At 48.5% G+C, this 20,294-nt stretch overlaps 1 protein-coding gene across 2 annotated transcripts in view; it reads left to right on the top strand.

Moving 5' to 3' along the window:
• PKP1 (plakophilin 1 (ectodermal dysplasia/skin fragility syndrome)) overlaps positions 1-15,932 on the top strand; it is a 48,902-nt gene extending 32,970 nt beyond the window's left edge. The window contains exons 4-14 of one of the 2 annotated variants that reach the window (XM_006834151.1): positions 412-556; positions 2,832-3,039; positions 3,838-4,015; positions 5,324-5,358; positions 5,552-5,694; positions 6,997-7,152; positions 8,089-8,265; positions 9,410-9,563; positions 9,916-10,102; positions 10,620-10,704; positions 15,837-15,932. In XM_006834151.1, coding sequence (XP_006834214.1) covers positions 412-556; positions 2,832-3,039; positions 3,838-4,015; positions 5,324-5,358; positions 5,552-5,694; positions 6,997-7,152; positions 8,089-8,265; positions 9,410-9,563; positions 9,916-10,102; positions 10,620-10,704; positions 15,837-15,911 — 1,543 coding nt within the window. In that variant the 3' untranslated portion in view covers positions 15,912-15,932. The remainder of the gene's footprint in view (positions 1-411; positions 557-2,831; positions 3,040-3,837; positions 4,016-5,323; positions 5,359-5,551; positions 5,695-6,996; positions 7,153-8,088; positions 8,266-9,409; positions 9,564-9,915; positions 10,103-10,619; positions 10,705-15,836) is intronic. The other variant, XM_006834152.1, reaches the window with a different exon arrangement.
• Positions 15,933-20,294: the final 4,362 nt, after the last annotated feature.

Raw genomic sequence — 20,294 nt, 5'->3', positions numbered from 1 at the left:
GATGGATGGATGGATGGATGGGTTTATGTTCATTCTCTTCTGTTTTCCCTGTATGAGGCACAGATGTGAGAAACAGCAGGGTGGGAAGAGAGCATGCCCTCAGCAAGCAGCACAGTTTTTTCTAGGTACAAAGGTAACCCATGTGCTTGGGTGTTAAGCAAGCAGACAGGTTACTTTTGTTAAGCAAGCAGATGGGTTACTTTTGTACCAAGACCTCATCACAACCAGACTTTTCCCACCTCTGGAGGATGTGTTCCACAGAGCTTTGTCCTAGTGGGTCTCGGACTATCTTGTTCTGACCTTCAGGAGGGCAGATGGAACTATGGCACTTATGTGTGCCAGGGGGGATTCTGAATCTCCAATCAGGGATCCCACCCTATGTAACCCACCCCACTGCCATGTTCCTCACAGGATCTGCAGTGAGGACATCGAGTGCAGTGGGCTGACCATCCCTAAGGCTGTGCAGTACCTGAGCTCCCAAGATGAGAAGTTCCAAGCCATCGGGGCCTATTACATCCAACACACCTGCTTCCAGGATGAATCTGCCAAGCAGCAGGTAACTGGCTGCCACATTTGTCCCCAGTAGTCCTGGACAGGATCTGAGGGTTTCCACCTGACCCTGCATTTATTGAAGAGTGTTTGCTCTTGGATCAGACATCTAGGGTGAGGAGTTTGTTTGGCATTGCCCAAGATCAAAATTGGGCATCTCAACCCTCCATGCAGAACAAAACCCCTCTGGTTAAGGATATTGCTCCACAGATGTGAAGCCAGGTGTGTATCCCCCTTTAGATACGGAAGAGACACTTCAGTGACCACCATGAATTCAATAGAAACCTCTTTCTCAAATCCCACTAAAAACTTGACTCCACTCTTTTTCTCTCTGTCACTGTATCATGACCACTTCTCTCACCATACATCTCTGGTGGAAACATGACTTTTCTATGCGTCTCAAATTTGGCTGGCAAGATGGATGCCCACAGGATTCTACCATTTCATCTAGGGTTATAGTGTCGTGAATGTGTTCCTAGAGAACCCAAGACTAGTTGGACTACCAAGACTAACTAGTAGGACAATGAGTTTCCTGGGAGGGTCTCTACTTGTTGGGAATTTGAACAAGTATATGAGACAGTAAATTTTTGCATCTGATTCCCCGCCCCCATCATACTCCAGAGGATAAAAATAGGTAGAAATACACTTTCAGAGTAGAAAGTGACTTTCTAATACAGCCCCCCAGCTAAGATGTGGGAGAGCTAGGATCTGTACTCGTGTCTTTTGGCATCTGGTCCAAGTCAGTTCCCCCACTTCATACTGCTTATTTATTTTAATTGACTTGGATGTTGCTGAAGTAAAAGGAGATTTTTTTTTTTTTTTTTCAAGATTTTATTGTGAATTGAGTGAGTGAAGGTTTACAGGGCAGATCATCAGTTTTACGGTCAGCAAATTATTGCAATTATTATAGTCCCTCTGTGCACCATCACCTAACAGTATTTACCTCTATTACTTTTTTTTTAATGTACACATATCACATTGAAAACATATATTTATTTAAATATCCAAAGGGAACAGTTTGCAAGCCAGCCTCCTGCCCATAGGCACACTGCCCTTCTCAGTCCATGGGCTGCTCAGAGACCAAGCCATCGCTCTGCCACCATCTCTGTTGTTACAGCTTTTCTAGTTAGGATCCCTTGCTCCTCTTATGTTCTTCCCTCTTGATGATCCTAGGGTCCCCTGCTCCTGAAATGACAAATTAACTGCTCCCCCCTTTTAGTTATACCTCTTCAACTTTTACAGTTGTGACAATTGCCATTAGTCCTGATAACAGTTACTCACAATTGAATAATAAAATCCTTTCTCCATCATTATCAGACCCATCTGGACAAGAGGAAACCCATTCAATGGGAATGCTATCTTATTCCTCTCATTCTGACACTAAACACCCTCCTGAAAGCTTGTAAGCCAGTCACTTTGTGCTTTTATAGCCCCCAATTTTGCTAACCGAAGTCAAAGTTGCCCATCCTTATCAACCCAGTATACTGAGTAAGCAAACTTGATCCTTGATAAGAAGAATCCTTCGCTTTTGGTTGGAATTTGGGGTAGCTTCATCCATAAACAAAGGTCCAGTTCATCAAGTTGTAGCAATTTATGCTTGCTACCTGTATCAAACTTCTTTATCTTCATCTGGTCGAGTTCTGGACAGCAAGTGATCCAAGGTAGGCCAAATGGATACCATCTGCAAGCTTGGGAGTTCTCGAATGCCTCCCCGACTTCAGCCCAGCTGGCCGCTTCACTCTTTTTTTAATGTTTTATTGTGAATTATGTGATAGTTTACATGGGAGAACATTAGCCTTACATTCATCCTATCATATATCGTTTCATTGCCATGGTTACAATCCTCTCCATACATCATCAACCAACCAAAGCCCTGCAAGCCTGTCCCCCCGTCAGCACACAGCCCCTGTCCCTCTCTGGGTCTAGAGTCCCCAGCTGCTTCATCTCTCCAAGTCTCTGCCTCCATCTCTGGCATCACTGCTTCTCTGGGTTGTTGTTATGTGCCGTCGAGTCTATTCCGACGCATAGCGACCCTGTATAGGGTTTCCGAGGAGCAGCTGCTTCTCTGGGTAGGGTCCCACAATCCTCTCTTCTCCCTTGATGGTCCCAGGGACCTCTGTTGCTGGACTGCAAAGTGAGCCACTCCCCTCCTTTGGCTACAGAACATCTACCTTTACATTTTGAAAGGAGATATTTTTGATCTGACAAAAAATTCTACTTTGAATAGAAAATTTTAGGTGAACTTTACTTCTCTTGACCAGACAACATGGTAACCCTTGCAGGTCTATCAGTTGGGAGGCATCTGTAAGCTGGTGGACCTTCTCCGCAGCCCCAACCAGAATGTCCAGCAGGCTGCGGCCGGGGCCCTGCGCAACCTGGTGTTCAGAAGCAACACCAACAAGCTGGAGACCCGCAGGCAGAACGGGATTTGCGAGGCTGTCAATCTTCTGAGGAGGACCGGGAGCACTGAGATCCAGAAACAGCTGACTGGTGGGCAGACCCAGCTGTGGAGGGTTAGGGTGGGAGCTGGGCAGGACTGCTGGCCAGGGCCCCTAGTTGGGTGCTGAGCAGTCCTCAGAGCTGGGTCACTTCCAGGCAGATTTGGGCTCAAGATCGTGTACTGGGTGCCCAGTGGCACTGTTTTTTGACCTTGACACACAGTCACCAGATTAGTGGTGTCCAGGTGGTGATTGTGGGTCAAGGTCATTTTTGAGGCTAGAGGGCAAGGAGAGTAGGGTTGATGTCCCAGTAGGGTCCATTTTCAGCAGGCTCTGGGATTTGTTGGTGATGGGAGAAAGTAAGGAGAATGGGGGCAGGTCTTAAGCACCAATCCTGTATCTAAAAAAACTGGGTAAGTTAGTGAAGTGGGCGGCACAAAAGATAGAAGTCATCATGAGGGCCGCACATTGAACTGGAAGGATGAAACCATATCCAGAGTAATATCCATAAGTAACTTCTAGAATGACTTTCAGGTACAAAGTAAGGAACATGAGAAGATTCCGAGTGCTAGAATGCACAGTAAAACCATTCATCAATGTTCTTTGATCACTTTCCATGTCATTATTTTGTCTTAGGTAGAGAACTCTACCTAATGTTCCCTGCCCTCAATGGGCCTGTAATCTGGTTGTGATGTTAAGAATTGGGCTGATGGAGCAACTGGGCAGTAGGTTTGGTAGATCATGCCTAGCTGGAAGGTGACATCTCCGTAGGCTCTGGCTGGGGCCAGTGTCATGGTTCCTGGAACCTTCCATGTTAGCAAGTGTTGGATTGACTGTCTCCAACCCCCAGGGCTGCTCTGGAACCTGTCTTCCACCGATGAGCTGAAGGAGGAGCTCATTGGCAATGCCTTGCCAGTCTTGGTCGACCGTGTCATCATTCCCTTCTCTGGCTGGTGTGATGGCAACAGCAACATGTCCAGGGAGGTGATAGATCCTGAGGTCTTCTTCAATGCCACCGGCTGCTTGAGGTAAGAGAAGGAGGCAGATGGGGTCTTCCTGCCCCAGCCTTGTCCATCCCCAGGCAGGTCCCTCACAGTCAACATTCAGCTGGACCAGAGAACATACACTGTTGACATGGCGCTGGTCCTCTGAAGTGTCCCAGACACAGGGATCCCAGACATTCCTAATTTCCCTGAACACTTAGGACCCTGGGACCTCCTTTAGAAGGAACTCAGCTGATTAGTTTGAGATCTAATAGTAGAAAGGCCTGGATCTGCATATTCATACTGGTTCAACACTTCCCCCTCCTCCACCCCTGAAAAAATGCATTTCTTGTACTATCTTGAAGAGCATTCTTTTAGACAAAAGTCTACTGATTGGCTGCTAATGAGTCACTTCCAGGCAGTGGTGCTAAATTATTTGCCATGTTGGTTGGCATGAAGATGGCACTTCTTTGCCCAGAGTTTCCTGAGTTCCACACCAGGGTGTGACAGGTCCCTGTGGGGGCTGTTGAAGGTGGGAATCTTGTTCTATTCACTCAAGGAGCTGAGGTTTATAAACTGGGGTTGGAACAAGAATCCTGGAGGTTAACCTGTGCTCTAGTGGGCTTTGTTGTTCCCAGTTCCTGTGAAGTCCCCTGGGTGGGGACTGCAATTGGCACATGCTTCTGTGTCTTGGCTTGTGCATCTCCCTGAAGCCTCCCACCCCCACCCCCCCTGCCCAGTCTCCAGCGCAGCCTACAGGGAACAACAGTGGGGCTGAGAGATGAAAAGCCTGTGTAATTAAGGACTTTATGGAGCTGCAGGGCTGCTGGGAAGAACGGCAACCACACCCCATGTGCACCAGGCAGATAGGCCCAGATTGCTGGGGAAGGAGCCTTCTGCTGGGAGCAGAACACAGCTTTCTTTGGTGGGAGGCACATCTGGTCCCCAGCCCTGCCCCACGTCAGTTCCACTCCTCATCCAGCACCTGGTGGCAGCACCCATAGGGTGTCTTCTAGACTCTCAGATAGAGACAGGAGCCTCCAGCCATACTCTCACAAGTGCCCACTAGAGGCAAATGTGTGCCTTGGATGCCAGCTGCCACTGAGGCATGGGAAGTCATAAAGTTACAGGCTGGGGAATGAGGAATAAGTGGGCAGAACCAGTAGCCAGTGGCCATCGAGTTGATTCTGACTCATGATGACCGCTGACCCCATATATGTCAGAACAGAAGAACAGAACAGCGGCCCCAATGGATTTGCAGTGGCTGATTTTTTATGAGTAGATAGGCAGGGGTTTTCAAGGCACCTCTGGGCCAACTAGAGCATTAATTGCTTGCACCAGAAAGAAGGATAGGAAAGAACTGGGTTCAAAAAGGATCTTATCTCAGCCTTCTCCATCACTGGACACAATTAAACAAAATGATTTTTTTCTTCCCTTCATTCTTTCTACATTATTTTCCTTCCTGTTCTCTCTTTTCCTCCACAACCTTCATCCCATCCTCTCTGTCTGTTCTCTACCCTGTGTACCTCCCTCTGCGCTCTCTTCTCTCACCCTTTTTGTTCTCTCTACGCATCCTTCACTTCCCCTCCCTCTGTCCTCTCTCCCAAAGGAACCTGAGCTCAGCAGACCTAGGCCGCCAGACCATGCGTAACTACACTGGCCTCATTGATTCCCTTGTGGCCTATGTCCAGAACTGTGTGGCGGCCAGTCGCTGTGATGACAAGGTGAGAAGGGGCCCCTGGTGATACTCATCAATCCCCAGCCCTCCTCTTTGTCCAGGTTCTAAGTTTTAGGGCTCTGCCTTTGATCGGTAAGGGCAGCTCTTTAGACACCAGGCCTTGACATTTTGTCTCTCTGGTTCTACAAGTTAGGTCTGCACTTTCTGTGTATCCTTGAATTATGGCCATGTGACTGGACAGGAGCATAAATACTAGGACAGAGCAGAGGAGACTTTTGGATGCAAAGTCCTCCAACACTTCCCACTGGGCCCACAGTACTAGTCAGTGGTCAGTCTCTGGAGCCAGCTTGTTCGCGTGCTACTCCTGCTCTCGTGTTAAACCTGCAGGCTAAGCAAATGTAGACACCTAATCTCTCTGCCTTTCAAATGCAGGGGATCATAAAAATGCCTGATTTGTGGGTTGTTTAAGGGTTTGATAAGTTAATACGCAAAACACATAGAGGAGTGTCTAGCACAGAGAAAGTTCCCAGTGACTTTTGACTGCTGCTGGTACCAGGCATGCTGAGCCCTGGGGAATGCACACTGGTGCTGAAAGGCAGCCTCCTTTTTCTCCCCAAGATCAGATGTCCTCTATTTCTGCTGTCTTCCCCAAACCCCAAAGCTCTGACAGGTTGATTGCAACTCATTGCAACCCTATAGGAGAAAGCAGTACTGCCCCCACAGGGTTTCCAAGATTGTAAATCTTTACAGAAGCAGATCTTTACAACAGCCTTTGCTTTTGGTGTTCAAGGAGTGGCCATGCAAAGAGGGAATGGTAGGGCAGTGGTGGCTACATTCCTTCCTAACCCAGAAGATACTAGGACTCCTGAAGGAGTTTGTTCCAGGAGGGAAGGCGAGTTCTTCAACATCCTGGTCAGTCCATTAACACGTGGCCCTTAGCATTCATAAAGTGGCCACTGTCTGTTGATCCTTCTGTGTTCTGTATGCCCCATGACAAGTACTTTTCATATGTAATCCTCCCAATAGCCCAGTGAAGTAGGTGGTTTTAGAGCCATTTGATAGGTAAGGAAACTGAAGTCTGGAAAGGTGAAGCAAGTCACCTTTCAAGGACACACAGCTAGGAAATAATACAGCTGAGATTCAAACTCAGGCTCCAGGAAGTGTCTCTGGGGTGTTTTGGTAGATTGAGGGTGACTGGATGCCCCATGCTCATCTCCTTTCCATCCAGTATGAGGGTGTCTTCCCCTTTTGTGTGTGTTAGTGGAGGGAGTGCGCTTGGGAGCCCCTCCAGACTTGAACAGATACTCAGATGCTGTGCTTCTGTTTCCACCTCCTCCCATCACCCCAGTCTGTGGAGAACTGTATGTGCATCCTACACAACCTCTCCTACCGCCTGGATGCAGAGGTGCCCACCCGCTACCGCCAGCTGGAGTACAATGCCCGCAATGCCTACACAGAGAAGTCCTCCACAGGCTGCTTCAGCAACAAGAGCGACAAGATGATAGTGAGTACTATCCTTCAACACAGCTAGGGTCCCCTGGGCCCACCCATCCCCACTGTCTTATCCACCTTGCCTCTCTCTGTCCTGGAGCCTGAAAGTAGTTCTACAGGACAGGCCTATCCCAGAGCTCAGGCATTGAAATCATCTGCACCCTGGGTAGAGGGCTTGTCCATCTTACATACAGTAGGGATCTGTGATCTTGGGATTGTAGGAGCACAGACCACCCCTGAGGTCAAAAGCATCATCCCTGTGTTGAAAGGCCTTAGTCTCCTACACTGTATAATGGGCAAAGCCTTCCCCTATCTTTGCTCATGCCTTTGAGGATTTGGGGGATAGCCAGAACTTTAACCCCTCTCCAGCCTTGGTGCCTATGGCCTACTTTCTAGATGACATCCAAGCCCTCCTACCCTTCTCCAGAGGCAGAAGGAGGGCAGCTGTGGAGGGAGGAGCAGGCTTCTTCCATTGGGGATAATGTGCTGGGCATAACTAGGGAAGGAGTTCCTAGTCCATCCACATTGGCCCAGGGAGGATCAAGCTCAGGGTTTGACTCTGAGAGGGGAGGAATCATCTTTACATGAAACCCCAAAGCAGCCTCTCCTAGGTAGAAGGTTTGGGCATAGGCTACCCTGGACCATACTTCCTGAGATACCAGTTGTGCTCTCCTTCTGCTGGGCATAGCTCCAAGGACCGTGGCCTCTCTCCTCATTCCACAGAGCTGCCTGGTACATGAAGGACAGAGATACAGCAGCGCTGTCTCTGGGCTCCCTGCTTCAGTGCCTGTTCTCCATCCATGAGGCTCTTCCCCAGTCCCTCCACCCCTCCAACATCTACCCCTACCTAGGAACTATGACCTGGTTGGGGTGTTGGGGAGGAGGAGATATGAATGCTTGGGTTGGGCCCTCTCCCTGGGATCTCCATTGACTGGCTCTTTGTCCTCAGAACAACAACTATGACTGCCCCCTTCCTGAGGAAGAGACCAACCCTAAGGGCAGCAGCTGGCTGTATCACTCAGATGCCATCCGCACCTACCTGAATCTCATGGGCAAGAGCAAGAAGGACGCCACCCTGGAGGCCTGTGCTGGCGCCCTGCAGAACCTGACTGCCAGCAAGGGGCTGGTAAGAGGGGCCTTTCCTCTCCATCCCTTCTCCCCACTTCTGTATTAACAGACCAGGCTCTGCTTGTGGCTTTTCCCACGAGCCTGCCCCCTGTCTGCGTAGTATCAAATGCATATGGGCTTCAGAGCTTCCTCTGTGCACACGTATATGGAATATGCCTGTTGTATGTGAGTCTCTAGGCTGAGCACTAGGACACAGTGATGGTGTAAAATGCCTCTGCCCTTTAAAAACTCACAGGGGATACAGTTGAGTGGATTATGTTTGCCCACAGAATCCCTTTGCTTCCTGGTTCTTACTAGAGAGCAGTGCCCACAATGCCCACTGGCCCTCCTGGGCTCTGTGCCTGGAGTTGGGGACAGGGATGAAGAATATGTTTGTGTCAGGGGGAGGGTCTGCTATAATACAGCAAATGCAGTGGCTCCATATGATAAGCACTGGACTGCCAACCACAAGGTCCACGGTTCAAGTCCACAAGCTACTCCACAGGAGAAAGATGAGACTTTTAGCTCCCATGAAGATATAAAGCCTCGGAAACCCTATACATGCTATGAGGACACGTAACAGCAATAACAGACTATAACAGAAATACCACAAGTGTGTGGCTGTAAAAATCAGCAATAGGTGCCTTCTCACAGTTCACGTTAGATGTCCAAATTTAGGGCCTGGCTCTAGAGGGAAGTCCTTTATCTAATTCAATTTCTAGTAACTGCCTGCAATACTTGACATTTCTGGGCTTGTAGATGAACCTGCCTCTCAGCATCTGAGGTCCCCTGTATCTGCATGCATATGGGTCAACCTTCCCTATCTAACTCAGAAGTGACTAAATTATGACTACACTGATAGGGCCTCACTAATGCACCAAAGAAAACCATATTTCCAAAACAGGGTCATGTGCACAGAGATAGGGGCTAGGATTCCAACACCTATTTTGGGGGGACTCAACTCAGTCCAAACAAGGAAACTCCCATTTGTTTGAACTGATGAGTGAATGTCGAGGGCTTGGGGTTAGGCAGGTTCAGAGTAAGGTGTGGCAGATGAGAAAGAGAAAACATTCCAGAATCTAGTTGTTAGAGATTATCTCTTCCACCCCACATGGTACCTGGGGAGCCACAGGCTAGGCTTTCACTGGATCCTTCTCTCTTAGATGTCCAATGGCATGAGTCAGATGATTGGGCTGAAGGAGAAGGGCTTGCCACAGATTGCCCGCCTTCTGCAATCGGGCAACTCCGATGTGGTGCGGTCCGGAGCCTCCCTCCTGAGCAACATGTCCCGCCACCCTGTGCTCCACAGAGTGATGGGTAAGTGCCACCTCCAGAGGCATCTTACTGCCTTCCTAGTGGGAGGTGGGCTTTAGGTCTCCTCACAGAATCCCCACTTTCCAGAGCCTGCTGGAAAGTCTTGATTTCTAACCATGCCTTGGGATTAGCATCCCAGTAGGGGAAGCTGGCCCAAGAGAGGCTTGGAGGTAGGAAGGAGCAAGTCACCTCAGTCTCAAGGCTCTGAGTTAAAGCTCAAATGAGGCCTGGTGAGCTGCCTTGTTCCGGGTGTGTGTGGCAGCAGTCTGGGACCATGGCCCCAGAGGGAACTCCACAGCACCTCTTTCCTTGGGTTATCCTGACCCAGTGCCCTGCACTCCTTTTTTGATCCCAGGGAATCAAGTGTTCCCAGAGGTGACCAGACTCCTCACCAGCCACACTGGCAACACCAACAACTCTGAAGACATCTTGTCCTCCGCTTGCTACACCGTGAGGAACCTGATGGCCTCCCAGCCACAGATGGCCAAGCAGCACTTCTCCAGCAGCATGCTCAACAATGTCATCAACTTGTGCCGCAGCAGGTAGTATACCCTCCCTCGCCCTGCCCATCTCTCCCTGCAGAGTAGGTGCAGGTGAAGAGCAGGGAACTGAAGCTAGTGCAGGGGCGCCAACCCGGGACTGGGGAGGCTAGACTAGAAGAGAAGTTCCAGAAGCTGAGAGTGCTGAGGAGCTAAGGGTCCGCATCCAAACCCCAGGGCTACGCAGAAGAGAGAGAGACAACTCGGTTCTTAGTTGGAGGTCACCATGGGGCACTGGGTCCTCAGAGGGCCAGCAGGAGGCGTGAAACTGTAGACTCAACTGTATGGGAGCACTGTTCTGCTCCACAGACTCTGTCTTCCCAGAGCAAACTGCAGGAGTCCAGGAGTGAGACAGCACGTCTCGTCAGTAGTTCCCTAGGAGAATCCTGAATGCCTCTAGGTGGGCAGGACTGGCCCAGTGTGTCAAGTAACCAGAGAGCACCATACCTCTAAGACCTGGTGCTAAGGGTGGGAGATTGCTCCATGTGATACCTTACAGTTGAACTTTCTGCTCGCCCAGTGCCTCCCCCAAGGCTGCAGAAGCTGCCCGACTCCTCCTGTCGGATATGTGGTCCAGCAAGGAACTGCAGTCAGTCCTCAGACAGGTAAGAGCCCATACCACCCACCCATCTGGCGGGGCTGTCCTGCACTTTGCATGCACTGAAGGCCCAGAGGATTGGAAAGAGTGGAAGATAGGTCAGTGAGACACATGTAAGACAGAGAGTTGGAGAAACGTGTGCATGTCAGTGAATATGCCCACCACTCTGTGCAAACCTCTGGGTAGTGGGATCTAAGAGGGATGCCCAGCACAGAGGGTTGAGGGAATCCAAAAAATTTGGGAAGAGCCTTGGGTAGAATCCTATGAGAACAAACTGAAACACAATAGAAACAAAAGGCAGCCATTCAATTGGGGCATGATGCTGTGTACTGGATGGGTGGGGAAGGTAGGTTTGGGCTGCTTTACAAAACACCTTTAATTTAAGACTAAAGAGCTGGGATTGTACCTTTGAGAGTTCTGAGTCAAGGTTTTCAAGATCAACGCAAAACTTGAACACAAACCCAACCTACTGCCATCAATCGATTTCAGTCTATACGACCCAATTTAACAGAGTAGATTGGTCATCTTTAAGGGAGCTGGCTACCTCGTTTTTCTTCCATGGAGTAGCTGGTGGGTTTGAACCATCAACTTTCTGATTAGCAGCCCAATGCTTAGCCCACAGTATCACCAGGGCTCCTTTAGGCAGCACAGACTGGGAGATCCTAGAGGCGTTTGTACTGGTCCAGGTGACTATTGGTTCCTCTCTGTTCTCAACACCACCACCTTACCAGTCATAAAGCCCTCTACCATGTCTTGTTAATAAAATCTCTGCCCTTGGTCCTTTTTTCCCCATTCCTGGAGCAGCTGCTCTTTGGACTGAGGTGCAGGCCACTGTAAGAGTGGGAATAAAAGGCAGGTGGTGAGAGAAATGGAATAGTAAATCTGATGATGCAGGAGCAATGTGGTTATGTTAACAAGAATAGATACGTGTGGAAGGGGTCCAGAATGTTTTTGACAGGGAGAAAGAGGAATTCTCATCTGGAGAGGTTGATCTGGAGTCCAGGCAGGGATGTAGCATGGGGCCTTGGGAGCACTGGGCAGAAGACGGAAGCCCTGAGCACAGCCAAGACATTATTGGGCACATGTCCATGGAAAAGTCTCCAGTTATAAGGGCAGAAACATGGAGAAGACCTTTACTTTGGGGCTGAGGAGGAAGAAGGGCCACGAAATGAGAAACTGCAGAAGGCCTGGAAAGGGTTGAAGACCTGGAAAGAGCATGCTGGCAGTTCTAGGGGAGTAATGGAACCTGCGGCCAGTGGTGGGCAAGGGAACAAGTAAGGGTTCATCTCACGGTGTCCTGGAAGTAAAGGAGACAAAATAATGGTTAGAAAGAGCTCTGTTTAAAGACAGAGGAAATCCAAGCATCTCTGTGAGAGGAGAGGAAGTGGGCAAAGAAGGGGATGGAGGATGAAGAAGAGGAGAACCAGATGGATCTCAAAGCACTAGAGGGGACCTGGTCAGGTGGGAGGAGCTCTGGGGGAACATGGGTTAAACAATGGACTTCTAACCATAAGGTCAGAAGTTCCATCCCACCAGCCACTCAGAGGGAGAAAGATGAGTCTGTCTGCTCCCATAAAAATGTAGTCTCAGAAACCCTAAGGAAGAGTTCCACCCTGTCCTGTAAGGCTCCTGTGAGCTGGAATTGACTTAAGGGGATAGACAGATACCTATTCTAAGACAAAAGGAACGACAGCACTTTCTATACCATGTCTGGGGAAACATATACGGTCCCATGAGGTAAAAACTGGTTGGCATGGAACAACAGGGTTCTGGGATACAGGGACTGAGACGTAGTTGGAATGGGAAAAAAGGGGGAAATATTGTTAAGATGCTTGGTTGTCTTTTGAATCTTGGTTTCCCTGGCATACCATTATAAAATAGCCACTTGAGGGGGAGAGAAAGGAATAGCCAGAAATATCACCATAGAAAGCTTGTAAGTCTGTCTTCTGCCTATAACTGTTTGGAATACCTAAAATGGGGCTACAGCATGCCCAGTGAAGGAGGTTTCCTGTGGAGCCTCTGCATTACATAAGACCATAGGTGGAATCCTGAACCCCATCCAGAATCTTCTGAGGTGGGAAATTTCCACTTGAAAGGACAAGCAGACCAACTTGGAGCAGCTAGAAGAACAGAAGATACTTCTTGAAAGAAAGACCAACAGGAAAAATACAAAACAATAATGGCAGTCCATATGATTGATTACTGCAAGAACAAGCAAGTTGCTTGCCCAGAAGACATCAAGGCAAGTGATCCCCTCAGGGCAAACCTCCTTCCCTAAGACTCAGTGGGAATACACTAGCAGATATGCGCTCTGATTGGTGACCATGTTCATCACCGATAAGGGGAAGTGAAGGAAAAACAGCAATGAAGCTGCGAGCCTAAGCCCTACAATGTTTCAATAGACTCCAGTGAACCTGGGTGGAGACCTAGTTGGCCAGCAGTGTGGCAAGACCTGGGAACTCTTGGGCCCAGAGTCAGTGACATAGCCACAGAAGACTAGAGTGGAGAGTGAAGCGTCCAGCTGATGATAAGAGAGGGCATATGCATAAGAACACCCACACTTGCAGATAATACCCACTTGACCTGGCTTCAGTGACTGGATGATCAGAGCTCAACTAGAAGAAAGAAGAGGAAAAAAAGTAATCTGATACAATTTGATGAACCTGACCTACCTATGGATGCAGTAGCTCAAAAGAGAGAACAAATCTTTACAGTGAGGATCATTCCCACCCCCTCCACACACAGAGTAGACAGGGATTGACAACTTGGACATTGGCTACCCAAAAAGTTGGTGGGGGGAGGGGGGGATGGCTACAAAGGCAAGAAGTGACTGGCTTACAAGCTTTTAAGAGGGAGCCTAGTTCCAGAAGGTGCAGAGGAAGGTAGAATCTCTACTGAGTAGTATCCAGTCTGTCTAGGTGGGGCTGATGTAAGGAGATGCAGATAGGTCTCTTGTGGTACAATAGTGAATAATTGATATCAGGACAGACTGTGAGGGTTGGAAATGTAAAGGAAGACATTTTGTAGCAAAAGGAGGGGAGTGATTGACTTTGCAGTCCAGGAGCGGAGGTCCCTGGGACCATCAAGGGATAAGAGCGGAGAACGGGACCCTACCCAGAGAACATTGACGCCAGAGATAGAGGCAGAGGCAATGACGTGGAGCGATAGAGCAGCTGGGAACTCTAGACCCAGAGACGGAGAGGGGCTGTGTGCTGATGACTAGGGGGCAGGCTTGTAGGTTGATGATGCATGGAGGGGATTGTAACCATGGCAATGAAACGATATACAATAGGATGAATGTAAAGTTAATGTTCTCCCATGTAAACTATCACATAATTCATAATAAAACATTAAAAAAAAAACTGGTTGGGAAACTGAGGTCACAGCAATGAGTGACCTTTATTCCCTGATTGAGCATTGAGTGCTCTTTTCCCTCTGTACCACAGTGAGGGTGGGCTTGGCCAAAGGACAGGTGCTGGGAAGGCCAGTAGAAGTGAGGCAGGTGAGGAGAATGGGGTGAGGATCTCCTCAAGCTCTCTGATGATGGTCCAGAGGGTACAGCTCACTCTAAAATGCAGAGGCCATGCCTAGCCTAAGACAGGCCTAGAGAACCATGTACTACGTTAGGTATGAATTCCCTCTTGCACATGAGAAAACCAGCTTCCTCATGCTGTCTCTACACCTTCTCCCTCTACCTATGTTTGACTTGAATAGCCTCAATGTACTCTGAGTTGGGACTCCTGTCCCATAGCACCTTCCCACTCAACATTCACTGGGTTCTGTCAGCCACAGTTGAGGCGGACTTGACTGACTTAGGTCCATTTTGCACAATAAGGAACCATGGAGCAATAGGGTTGAATGCTGTGATTCTGTATAGGAGCTAGGCTGAGCACTCAGAACTTTTCACTCTTTGCACTTCTCACGGAATTCCGCCAAGCTTAACAGGAGCAGGAGAGCAAATCCGCAGGGAGGGGGAACGTGGCATCATGTGACACATGCCTGTAAGAGGCAGGCCTAGGCTTTGAGCCCATTGCTGATTTGAATCCCTTGTACCATCTCCCCTCATGTTCCCACAGACTGGCAAGGGCCAACGTGGCTTCCTGTGCCTTAGAGCACAGGGCTGACACCAGGGACCTCTTCTTGTGGCAAATGTTGTTCTTACTCACTCCAAAGCATTTATTGAGCAGCTGCTGCATGCTTCTTGTTGTTAGGAGCCATCTAGTTGGTACTGACTCATAGCGACCCTATGCACAATATAACGAAACACTGCCTGGTCCTGTGTCAACCTCACAATCGTTGCTACACCTCAGCCCATTGCTGCCGCCACTGTGCCAATCCATCTTGTAGGGAGTCTTCCTCTTTTTCTCTGACCCTTCACTTTACCAAACATAATATCCTGTATTCTAGTAGAAGTAAAAGGAATGAAAATGCCATCTCTGCCAGCAGGGAGTTCAGAATATCGTGGCTCTGGGGGTGGAGGGCAGACAAGTAAAGAGAACCTTCGAGCACAGTGGATTTTCACTTCTAGCACCCGCCTCTACTCTCATGTTTGAGAAATGCTGGACACAGCCTCACTGACTAGAGTTCTTAGAGGATTGTCGTTGTTGTTGTTAAGTTCCATTGAGTCGGTTCCGACTCAAAGCAACTCTATATAGGGTTTCCAAGGAACAGCTGGTGAGTTTGAACCACTGAACTTATGGTTCAAACCTTGAAGTCCAGTGCTTTATCCCACAGTGCCACACTAGGACTCTCTTACAGGATTAACAGTAAGCAAAAAAGACAGGGCTAATCAGAGGGGAAACTAACACCTTCTCTAACCTGAATTTGGTGATTATCCTGTTTTAAGAATAATGAGACCTAAATCCTCATGCCTTGATTCAAGTGTCTGCAAATGCAAGTAGAAAATTCAAATATGTTGATGTTTTAAACTTGTTTCACTCATTCATGGATATCAGCGGCATTGAGTGTGGCTGACTCAGCCTGTTTTAGCCCTGACATTCACATTCATGTCCAGAGGGTTCAGTAGATTCTGTAGTTGAAGGTTAAGGATACTCTGGGGGTACGGTTTTGATACTGTAGGAAGCCCCACTCTGTTTTATCCTAGAATAATTTGTGCACTTCATATTTCTCCCCTGGCAGCAAGGCTTCGATAGGAGCATGCTGGGAACCTTAGCTGGGCCCAACAGCCTGAGGAACTTCACCTCCCGATTCTAAGAGAGACTGTCCAAACAAGTTCAGGTTGCAGGTAAGATCATCCCACCCTCCGGGACAGGGGGTGCCTCTAGGACAACCATGGTGGCCTCTGACAGTCTGAGAGTGAGGGGCCAGGCTTGCAGGAAGCATCCTATATCCTGGAAGGCAAAAGGGCTGCAAAGGTAGCGGTGCTGTCCCACCTCTGGATGTGAGGGATGTACAGTATCCTGGTAGCATCAGCAAGGATAGAGACTGGGCAGGGCTGCTGGGTTTAAGCATGGAGGTAGCCAGGAGATGTCATCCATATGTGAGTATACTCCCACCCCTGGAGTTATATTACACGTCATTCTGGGTTTAAACTCAAGTTCTTATCTTTTTATATCCATTTCCCAGTCTCTACACGTGTCAATGTAGATGAGCTTATTTCTAACTGATAACCTAGGGACCAGAAACTAGCATTCATCAGAATGTCCTGGGATTCTTTTTTTTTTTTTTTTTGTCCTGGGATTCTTAATTCAATGTACCCCAACCCCAGCGATTCTGATTCAGTAGCTGTGATGTGGGGGCCAGGACTATGCCTTTTAAAACATACATCCAAAGTGTCTCTGAGGCAGGCAAGCCAAGGATCACATTTAGCTATTCAAACCAGACATGTCAAACGTAGGAATGGTCACCAGAGACCCCTGATGTGGAATCATCTACAGACAGGGTCTTTAAGCTGAAGGGGCTGTCTTAGGGCCCTGGCTCTCTGCTGAGCCCTCCCCACACCCATTCTAGGACCTGAGGAGACCATGGCAGGGGAGAGAATGGGAAAGAACTGTAACTTTGGCCCAGATGAGGATTAATAAAACTCCAGATGCCCCCTCCTGGCAGATAAGGTCAGATGAGGGGAGAAGACAAACTCTGCAGGTCTTTGTGTGCTCCGGCCAGATGCTTAGCACTGTGGCTTTGTGTTGGTGGAACAGGGCAGGTGGGAATGGCGACTGGAGACAAAATTGACAGACCTCTAAATCAACAAGAGTAGTCTATGAATTTGTCACACGTGGTCCTGAGTCCAGTCTGAGACCCGCAGACAATTGCAATATTGGCAAGAAGCAGGTGTCAGTACTGATCAGCTTTACTGGTGTGAAAATGTCTCTCTAAAGTCTAACCTGAAGACTTCTCCTTTTCCAGATCAGATGTAACCTTGCTGAGAAGCTCTCAGGCCTTGCTGGATGGAATCCTCTGTCCACCCTGTGCAGTATTTGGAGAAGTTCAAATACAACTGAGAGCAAACCAGAAAATTCTGGATAATGAAATATTTTTAGATTCTTTTTTTTTTTTTTTTCCCCCTTGGGGGCAGGCGATGGGGGTTGGGAGGGCTGGGAGGGGCCTTTCTTGAGTTAAAGGGGCATATGTGTTATGTCAATACTTCTTTCTCCAAAAAATGGTATATATATATATGTGTATAATGTGTGTGGATGTGGATGCATGTATGTGTGCATGGATGTCTGAAAGAATGACCACAAACTGTAAAAAGTTAGGTAAGCTGTTTTATTGCGGCTTATAAGCTGGTGTAAACGACTCTCCCGTGTTTCTAACACATAGGCTAGTATGACGTGCTTTTTAGTAGTTGCCCATAGATGCTGAAATATATTATGCCAGTGTAGGGGCCCTCACCAGGGTCAGGCCTACAGACAGTCCTGTAAGGTCCCTGCCTGCTGTCATCCAGGGGATGGGTGGGAGGAAGAGGGAGTGGGCTGGAAATAGACTACCCCGTTAAGAGGATGCTTCGAAGGAAGGGAGGTTGGCAAAGGTGTTGAGGGTCTATGTATCTCATGGGAAAATCTAATGTTGTCTGAGAAGGCCTTTCTTCACACAGTGCCACCAGGATTGTGATTGGGCAAAGTATGAAGTTCTAGAAGATGAGCAAGGACAGTCACTCTGGCTTTGCTATTTGAGATCTGTCCATGCATGGGGAAACCAGAGATTTGGGTCTTCTGAGCAGACTCTGTAAAAAACCCCTGCCTTCGGGGGGCTTATCATTTATCTGCTGTAGGAGAAAGAAAGCACAAATGGTGTTCAGAGCCAAAGAGCTGTGTAGAGAATGACTGGTCTTCACATTCTCTGTTGAGAAGGGAAGAGGTTGGGCCTAGGCACTGTCCTGTCCTAGCTTCCAGTGGACCTGGGGCGTATTTAGAAATGATGCAGGGGGAGGCTTCCCACACCACCCGCGTATCTGCTGAGACTCAAGTGAGGGAGGGTTTGGATCCCAGGAGACTTGGAGGAAGGGAACTTGGGTAGACCAGGAGAGAGAACATCATGCCAGCACCCCAATAGCCCTCACCCTAGATGGAGGTCTCTCCACCTTCCCCTGAGCCCCAGCCATCTGTGTTTCCTCTTGTCTTTGGGGGAACTCCAGGGGATGCGATACAAGAGGCCTGTCAGGGACACCAACCATACCCAAGACCCCAAACTCTTGTGCATTTCAGATGAGAAGTAGTAGAAAGGCAATTTGGAAAACCTTTCTGTGTAAATAGCCCTTAGTGCATGTTGTAAAATAGAGCAGAGCAGAGGGTCCCCAAGGCTTTCCTTGTTTTTGCTCCTACCTCCCGTGCTAACACTGTTGGGGTCCCATAAGCATGACCTCCCTCACCCAGATAGACTGATACATTGGCCACAACAATGGACTCAAACATGGTAATGATTATGAGGACAGTGCAGGACCAGACAGTGTTTCGTTTTGTTGTACATAATGTTGCTATGGGTGGGAACAGACTCAGTGGCACCTGACAACAACCACGGCCGTATCTTTCTCTACATGATGTTCCTCACACCTTCTTCTTCATCTAAGTCTCTTTCCCTTCTGCATCACACCCCTCACCCCCTCACCACCCCACCCCCACTCAACCATACTCCTTACCCCAGAAATCCAAACTGAACACTTCTGGACTCAGGATGTGCCTATTAAGAGATGTACCAATTGAAATTGGAGGGTGGGGATGGGAGCAAAGCCAGATATGCAGCCATACTGTTTGATGTTTGGAGAGGTTTCCCTATCACTTCCCCAGGTGTCCCCTGGTACTGTGGTTCTGAGTGTTCTCTCCACATTCCTCATTCCTGGATCACACCTGCCTCCCAGGGTCCCACATGGACATGACCAGGACCCAGAGGAATGCATTTCTAAACAGTATTTATTGAGCACAAGGTGAGATAAAGGACCAAACCCTTGCCAAATTTTTCTGAAAAGAATAGGAGTCAGGGGGTTCCTTGGCCTTAGGGACTCCCAGTCTGAGAAGATTACCCAGTCCAGTCAGGACACAAGGAAAACAGGCCACAGTGAGAGAGTCCATCACAACCCCAGGACAGTGCCCCTTCTTCTTAGCACTGCCCTGACTTCAGCCCTGCAGCTCATCTTCCTCCCCAGCCAGAGGAAATAGCCAGGTGTGCCCAGCCTTCTGTCGTGGGGAAAGGGCATCATTTCAGAACTTGGCATGCTGAGTTGGACAATTAGGCCAAATTGATTTTACAAATCTCTCTCAAGCAGGCCATCTAGGCCCATCACCCAGACCTTGGCCCATGCTTGTCACTTTGGAAGAAGCAAAAGTAAGGGATTTAAGAATGTATTTCCTGGAGAAGGAGAATAAGGAGTTTGCTGCGCATTGTATATACCCAGGAGTATGGTGATGCAGAATAATACGCTGGACTGCAAGGTCAGTTTGAACCGCCAGGTCGACGGTTGCTTTGAGTCGTAATCGACTCAATGGCACTTGACAACAGCTCTGGTAATGTATACCCAAAGTGTGTTTCAGTATTTTAAGCCCACATTGGTATCACACTACCAGGGTTGACACCCATTTGGAGACAAATAAGGAATTAAACAGACTGTTCCTTCTTTCCCCATCCCTGCCCTGCTCTGGCGTCTCCAGACCTGTGTTTAAGATCAATTTAATCACTGGTTCCCAGCAATCTTTCCAGTGCGATCTCAGGAACCCAAGACCATCAGTGATTTTGCCCTTGCTCACATCAGAGCCTCGCTAAGAGGTGAGATGGTGAGTCACCAAGTCTGAGACTATGGGATGGGCAGGAGAAGAAACCTTGGAATTGCCATAAGATATATTGGGGGGCTACCACAGTTCATCCCACCTTGTTTGATGTCTATATAAGATCCTGTGCCGGCCAGGTCAATTACCCTGTGTGATACTCTATGTATTTGCTTTTTTGGAAATAGAGGAAATCAATAAATTTCTGGAGTTTCTTTTAATGCTTTCAAGTAGTGGATTATTTGGGGTGCCATTGAGGAAGGTGGGCTGTGGGACCTCCTCTTTTGGACCCTGCCCCTACACACCTGCTCTGCACTGGCATGTATGAGCATCACAACAGCTCAGTGACACTAGTATTGCTAGCCTAATTTTACAGGTTAAT

The sequence above is a fragment of the Chrysochloris asiatica genome, unplaced genomic scaffold (genome assembly GCF_000296735.1).
Source record: "Chrysochloris asiatica unplaced genomic scaffold, ChrAsi1.0 scaffold00009, whole genome shotgun sequence".
Classification (NCBI taxonomy): domain Eukaryota; kingdom Metazoa; phylum Chordata; class Mammalia; order Afrosoricida; family Chrysochloridae; genus Chrysochloris; species Chrysochloris asiatica.
The sequence above is the reverse complement of the archived record's forward strand: the minus strand, read 5'-3'. Positions and strand labels throughout refer to the sequence as shown.